The 7930-nt window shown below is 38.0% G+C and overlaps 1 protein-coding gene across 1 annotated transcript in view; it reads right to left on the bottom strand.

The window, feature by feature from the left end:
• Positions 1-307: 307 nt before the first annotated feature.
• Positions 308-7930, bottom strand: part of FH (fumarate hydratase) — a 44948-nt gene continuing 37325 nt past the window's right edge. The window contains exons 8-10 of the mRNA XM_045292781.1: positions 7237-7364; positions 3117-3270; positions 308-667 (exon numbers count right to left, since the gene is read on the bottom strand). Coding sequence (XP_045148716.1) covers positions 525-667; positions 3117-3270; positions 7237-7364 — 425 coding nt within the window. The 3' untranslated portion in view covers positions 308-524. The remainder of the gene's footprint in view (positions 668-3116; positions 3271-7236; positions 7365-7930) is intronic.

Below are 7930 nucleotides of genomic sequence, written 5' to 3'. Positions count from 1 at the left end.
TCCTAGTATCTCTATTCTCATTATTGACCCTGAGGGGTTTATCTAACCTGGATTCCCTGTTTGTGGGCTCTTATCAGTAGCAGTGTGTGTGTTCTGGTCTAATCTGATTTGTAAGGGAGAAATGAGGTCATGATAGTGCGGGGAAGGAAGCATTAAGGAACTAGAGGAAAGTTGTGTGTTTTATTGGTGCTATACTGCACGCTGACTGACATATCTCTTCCAAGTATAAGGGAGTTTTTATAACACCCTAACTAGAAAAGGAAAAACTCCTTAGAATGCATATAAATTAATATAAAAGAAAAATTCCTTTAAATTTTTAAATAAATATTTATTTTAGATTTTTAAAAGCCACTGTAAGACTGAGTATGTATTGGTTTTATATACTGATCAAAATGCTCGGCTATGAAGAGTCAAGTTCATTAGGGATTTCTGTAAAAGTTTATCCATTTTTGTACAAGAAAAATGCAGAATTTTTCTTATTTTTTATTTCAAACAAGATTGCTTTTATTTGAAATACATTTAAATTACTTTGGACCCAGCATATCTGTAGGCTTCACCCACTCATCAAACTGCTCTGCAGTGAGATAGCCAAGTTCAATGGCAGTTTCCTTTAAGGTTGATCCATTTTTGTGTGCTGTCTTAGCAATCTTTGCAGCCTTGTCATAACCTGAAGCAACAAAACAAAACGAGATGGGGTTTGTAGTACAATCTGGCTTTCTAACTAAAAGAAAATCATTACTATTGACTTGATATTTGACTTAATGCAGTTCTCAGGTGATTTTTTTAAAAACTTAAAACTAGCTAACAGTGATTATCTTGATAAAAGTCACTTCTCACATATAATAAAGTCTTTACTTTTCTAAACAAATCAGACATAAACCAATCCCATTTTCTACAGCATATTTTTCTTAAATTGAAATAGCCTATTAACTCATACATTTTCATGGGAGGAAGGGGTAGAGAAAAACAATGTAGCACCCAAACTATGAACCAAATTTACAGCTATTTAGTCAATTTTGACTCATTGTAGGATAGAGTAAACTGCTCCCTAGGGTATCCAAGACTGTATATCTTTCTCCCTTATGGTAGTTGACTGCTATACTATTTGCCTGGGGAGCAGCTGGTGAGTTTGAAACACCAACCTTTCAGTTAGCAGCTGAACACTTTAATCACTGTGCCACAGTTGCTCCTTAAAAATGTACATCTGGGTAGCACAAATATGTGTTGTGTCACACAACATATTTAGCAATAAAGCAATTAACTCTCCAATGAAGTATGAGCAAGTTGGATGCTATATTGCATGCATGGTACTGAATGGCTCTGAAATATGAAGAATCATCTTGCAATACAGGAAGAGCAGTCAGGTCCTGCGGAGTGATGTGCCGAGAAGCTGCTGCGTATATTCTTCAGTCAGCTCCAGCCTGACTATCTTCCTATACTAGCTTCTTCCCAGGTATTAAACGATTATAAGTAAGAAATTTTTAGTGTGATGTGTATTTGTATAAAAGATCAGAGGTTCACAGTGTAATTGTAATCAACCAAGCAAGACGTTATGCTTCAGTAAGTAGTTAATAACTATCTGTAAAACAAATTGTGGATATATCTAATTGTATTGCTTAACTGAATTTGTGAATGTAAGTATGTTGAAAGGGCATTTACTTTTGACAGAACAACTTTTATAAAGAATTGTTGTATTAAATTTAAGGGTCAATATTGTAAAGTATTAATGCTAATCACATTCAGCTCTTCTGAGGACATCAGTTCAAATTCTAAAAGCAATATTAACAATCAGCAACAAGGACATTAGATATTTCACAGCTTGAAAGGTGGTGATACTCATGTTTAGTCAACAAGGTGTTGTTTCCCCCATTTTATCTTTGGAGGGTTTCTGATATGTCTATTCACATCACATTAAATTAATCCCAGGCGTTAGGAATTACTGCTAATTCAAATGTTTTGGAAAATGCAGATTTGATGAAATATTTTACACAGCTCTCTATATATTTGGATTGAAAACTGACTATAGTGATTCCCATTAAATATACTATTTGACTTTCTTAGGCTTTAAGACAGTCATTGAATTATGTTATGATGCCTTAAAGCTTACCTCCTTTTCCTCTACTTAGAGCTGATGTACAAGTAATTTTAAATATATCAAAATATCATAACCAATCTCATTACTACATTGAAGATCAGATATCATATTGCGTTCAGAGCTATCCAAAGCAAGCCAAGTCAGCTCTAACTCTGTAAAACTGAAATAATACCTTGAGCTGAAGTAAAAAAATATAAAATCTGTCTTGGAAATTCAGAACTCTAAAAGAATGTTGACAGGAATACTATATCATGAAAAATGAGTACATTTTAAACTTGCTTTAAGACAGAAAACCAAGAATGTTTCAACAATCTCAGTTGGCAGTAAGGAAAAGTCAAATAGTCTATTTAGTCAGTTTCAATCCCAACGTATAGGTTTGATTCTAACTTAAAAACAACAACAACCGGACTCACTGCCACTGAGTTGCTGCTGACTCATCACAACCCTAGAGGGCTGGCAAAGTGTCTGGGGTTTCGGAGACTAACTCTTTCCTGGAGTCAAAAGCTTCATCTTTTCCCCAGGAGCGGTGGTGGTTTGGGACTCCCGGCTTTACAGTGAGCAGCCCAACTCAACTACTCCTCGACTGTAAATAATAAAACAGCATTTTGGAAAAGGCTTGTTTCTAGAAAATATTTGTGCTTCTCCTTATTTTTCCCATAAGCCACATAATTAAATAAAGCAACGTTAACAAAGTATAGGAGAGCAGAGCCCAGAAGGCAGGAAAACAAAATCATTCCAAGTTGTTAATAAGCCAATGCTTCCTGGTGATATTACCAACTGAGAGTGTCAATAAAGAATTCACCACGACTTTTAAAAAAATGTATAAATAAGTTTTTTAGAACTAAACTATGATATAAATTATAAATACATATACCTTTAAAAACAATTTTAAGTGATTTTACTTAAACATCCAAGAGGCATTTGCTGTCCAAAGGACTATTGTGTTATGGAATCTATTTTAAAATTTTCAGCTTTTAAAATGTTTTATTCAAAACAATAATAATATTACTCCAAACCTTACCTATATGAGGATTAAGTGCTGTTACCAACATTAAAGACTCATTCATTAGCTTGTTGATTCTTTCGGTGTTGGCCTGGATTCCTACCACACAGTTTTCTGTGAAAGAAACTGAAGCATCACCGAGCAGCCTTGCTGAATGTAACACATTTTTAATCTATAAAAGAAATAAAATCCTACTAAGTTTCATAGTTTTGACAATAACATGTTCTATTCACAGTGTCATATATGTTAGCAAACATTATGTATGGTCCCTAAATAAATATAAGCAGCCCTCGATTATAAATGAGATCCATCCTAACTGTGTCCTTACACATTTGCAACTCATTTAGAACAGGTATGTATAAAAAAAAAAGAAAGAAAAGAACAGGTATATATGGTTTTATTTAGCTTTACTTATTTTGACACTTTTACTGGCATATAATTCATGTATTATACAATCTAATAGTTCAATGGTATTAAGAAGAGTTGTATAATCATCACCACAATCAATTTTAGAATATTTTCTTCTGTCTTGTATTCATTTGTTAGTATCTCATTTCCCACAAACACCCCTCGCCATACCACTAAGAAAGCATTGATCCAGTTACTGTCTCTATAGATTTACACAGCCATGATTTGATAGGAGGAGCCCTGGTAGCATAGTGGTTACCTGTTGGGCTGCTCGCCCTGCGGTTAGCAACTTGAAACCACTAGCTGTTCTGAGGGAAAGGTGGGGCTTTCTACTCTAGTAAAATTACAGCCTCAGAAACTCACAAGGGCACTTCTACCCTGTGATGTAAAGGCAGTGTTTTTTAAAAACTTTTTTGGGTCATATACAGAAAATCATACAACTCCGCCCCCCCCCAAGAAAATAAACAAAGAAACAAGGAACAATAACAAAGTAAACATCAGTAGAAAAGAATGCAGAAAATATAAAAAACCTAAACTTTTAAATGGGTCAAAAGGGATATCAAATGATATTATATTTTAACCTAATTGAGTCTGCCCTGATTGACTTTACAATGCTTCCTGTCTGATAGCAAGGCTAGTCACATCCCTTGACTATGGCCAGTGGGAATTCACCAGACGCAAATGGATTTCGGGCTTCCATTGTCATCCATAGCCTTCTACGTACCGGTTGCTCCCAATTTAAGCTCCGATACCATTTCTTGTCTCTATGGATTTACATTTTATTTATTTACAGATTTAGATTTTATTATTTATAGTCCTTGGATCACACAGGCTAGTGCTTCTTCTCTGCGGAAGTGCCTCACTTAGATGGTTGCTTGTTTAAAGGTAAGACTTTAAGACTCCAGAGTCTATTCTTTCTGAAGCCAGGCACCAACTAGTCTCTCCATCACTCTTTGCTACAGCACCCATACCTTCACGAGAGGGAGCATCAAGCATACCAACTGGATACAATCTCAAATACATTTTATCTGTAATGCTGTATGCAAATAGAGAACTTCAAATGATGGCAATGATGCCACTACTGCTAGGAGGAGAAACTGCATGAACGATGATGCCACCTTGTTTCATCTCCATAAAGACAAAGTGTTTAAAAAGAGAACAGTCAGCACCTGGTGTAAGAGAATTGTGGGAAATGTGAGGACGATATTCCCGCTCAGAGGAGCCAATGGACCATATGGCCAGTCCCACGATGAGTCACGACATTCCTCACTGACCCCATAGCCCTACAGGGGACAACACTGGAGACACAGTGTGGGAATTCCATCCAATCTGACCCAACCACACAGAGGCAAAACACTAAGGGCATGCAACAGAACAGCAAGGGGAATAGAGCAACGAAGTCCCCAAGGAATAACAAAAATAGACTTGGGGCCAGGGCTAGGCACCCATCAGACTCTACCGGAAAACATTCCTAAAGGCCAACAAACAGTCCTTGAACTAACTACAAGCTTTCCTTGTTGTGGTTGTTGTTTTGTCATTGGCTTTTTGTTGTTTTCTTCTCTATTCTTGCTTTGTTTTGCACTGTCTTGTTTTTGTGCATGTTATTATATCCGCAGGTGTGTCTAAATAAAATAGGCTGGATGAACAATCTGGAGGAGAAAACAACAGGACCGACGGCTCTGGGGGGACATGGGGAGAGGGGGAGGTGGAGGGAAAGGAAGTGGTGTTAACCCAGGGGCAAGGGAACAAGTGATCCAAATCGGTGGTGAGGAAGGTGTAGGAGGCCTGGTAAGGCATGATCAAGGGAAATGTAACCAAGAGGAATTACTGAAACCCAAATGAAGGCTGAGCATGACAGTGGGACAAGAGGAAAGTAAAAGGAAATAGATGAAAGAGCTTGGAGACAAAGGGTATATATAGAGGTCTAAATAAAGGCATGTACATATATATATTTATATATAGAATGGGGAAATAGATCGATGTGTATATAAGTTTAGTATTAAGGTAGCAGATGGACATCAGGCCTCTACTCAAGTACTCCCTCAATGCAAGAATACTTTGTTTATTAAACTGGCATTCCATGATGCTCAACTTCCCTACACGATCGCTGAAGGCAAATGGGTGAATAAGCAAATGTGGTGAAGAAAGCTGATAGTACCCAGCTATCAAAACAAATAGCCAACTAACTCAGAAGCAACAAAGCCATATGGAAGAAGCACACCAGCCTGTGTGATCATGAGGTGTCGAAGGGATCAGTTATCAGGCATCAAAGAACAAAAAATCAAATCATTGGGAATGAGGGGGAGTGCAGATTGGGGACCCAAGACCCATCTGTAGACAACTGGACAACCCCTTACAGAAGGGTCATGGGAGACGAGCCAGTCAGGGTGCAGAGTAGCAATGGTAAAACATACCATACAACTTTCCTCTAATTCCTAAATGCTTCCTCCACTCCCCGACTATCATGATCCCAATTCTACCTTACAAATCTGGGCAGACCAGAGGCTGTACACTGGTACAGATAGGAAGTGGAATCACAGGGAATCCAGGATAGATGATCCCTCAAGGACCAATGGGGAGAGTGGAGATAACGGGAGGTAGAGGGAGAGCAGGGTGGAAAGGGGGAACCTATGACAAGGATCTACAAATAACCTCCTCCCTGAGGGATGGACAACAGAAAAGTAGGTAAAGGGAGATGCCGGACAGTGCAAGATATGACCAAATAATAATAATTTATAAATTATCAAGGGCTCATGAGGGAGGGGGAGCAGGGAGGGAAGGGAAAAAATTGAGGAGCTGATACCAAGGGCTCAAGGAAAAAGCACATGTTCTGAGAATGATGATGGCAACAAATGTACAAATGTGCTTGACACAATGGATGGATGTGTAGATTTGATAAGAGTTGTACAAGCCCCCAATAAAATGTTAAAAAAAAAAAAAGAATTGTGGAAAATGTATTAAATTTAGGAGGTAATGACTGTGAGAAAATTCATGCATAAGTGGTGGTGGCTGAAGTCAGAACATAGTGAAACAGCATGAATAGAAGTGAATACGGATTATTCTTTCAAAAAGGCAGAATTTGAAGGAAGAATAGACAGTGTGAGATGTAGAGTTCAAGGTGGCTTAAGCGAAAGAAATAAACATGCCTAGCCACTTGCCTGTGGTTAAGTGCTCAGCTGCTAACTACAAATTGGCAGTTTGAACCCATCAATAAGAGAAAGACGTGGCAGTCTGCTTCTGTCCAGATTATGGGCCTAGGAGCCTATAATCAATTGGCAGTTCTACTTGCCCTTTGGGGTTGCTAGGATTTGGAATCAATTTGACAACAGTGTTTTTAGAACCCTGAGTGGTAAAAGATGATACTTTCTACTTCCATGAAGAGTGACAGTCCCAGAACTCTGCTGCATGTCCTGTAGGGGCAACATGAGTGTAATGGCCTAGAGGGCAGTGGGTTATTTGTTTTGTTTGGAAGAGTTGGTGGTATAAAGAATGTAACTATTTCCAGAAAGTTTCTTCCTATTAAAAAAAAGCAATTTACTTGAGCAAAAAGTTAACCTATTAAAATATCCAGGCTGAATCTAATATAACATATGGTTAATTACCCATTTCCCAGTGCTACTTATATCATCCAAGCATCAAATGAGGAATTTCTGGAAACCTTTATGAAAGATAAAAACCAAGACCACTGGCCGTCTAAGACAAAAACATTAAAATCTAATTTTAAGCTTACCATCATTGGCTTGAAAACATTCAACTCAAAATGTCCATTGCTGCCTCCAATGGTAACAGCAACATGATTTCCCATGACTTGGGCGGCAACCATGGTAAGAGCCTCACACTGGGTAGGGTTCACCTTTCCTTCATGAAAACAACCAGGGAAATAATTCAGGCATAATATACTCATCACTTCAGCTATGAATAAACTTTATGTTTCAGGCCAATTAGGATAAAAAAGGAAATCTAATTCTATCAAATAAAGTAAGACAAAATAGAGACATCTATCAATGTCAGTTTGGTGAAACAAACCAATCGGAAAAGGGAAATAAGTAAAGGCAAACTGAAACACAGCTACACATTAAATATTGTTCTGGATCGTCATGGCTTTTGCTCATTCGGCCTGGAATGTATACTGGGGGATAGGAAAGGTGCAGTCCCTGCCCTCACAGAATTTGGAAGGTAGGAAGGGCACAGGCAGTTACAATAAATACCTGGTAAGTATAGAGACAGACAGCTACTATTGGAATATACCTCAACACTCAGAAGGCTTCCTAGAGGAGAAGCTCTGGTTTGAACCAGTGTTCCAGACATTCTCTGACCAGTACAAGGCAACATTGAAAGGGTTTTTTGGGAACTCTCCTTTTTTAGGTACACATCTGGGATTTGCAGTTAACTAAGACCTTGTCTTTTTCAACACGAATTATAGT

This window comes from Echinops telfairi, unplaced genomic scaffold (genome assembly GCF_000313985.2).
Source record: "Echinops telfairi isolate 266 unplaced genomic scaffold, ASM31398v2 ScPeMD7_655;HRSCAF=1070, whole genome shotgun sequence".
In the NCBI taxonomy this organism is placed as follows: domain Eukaryota; kingdom Metazoa; phylum Chordata; class Mammalia; order Afrosoricida; family Tenrecidae; genus Echinops; species Echinops telfairi.
Note: the sequence above shows the minus strand (reverse complement) of the source record. Positions and strands in the feature narration are given on the sequence as shown.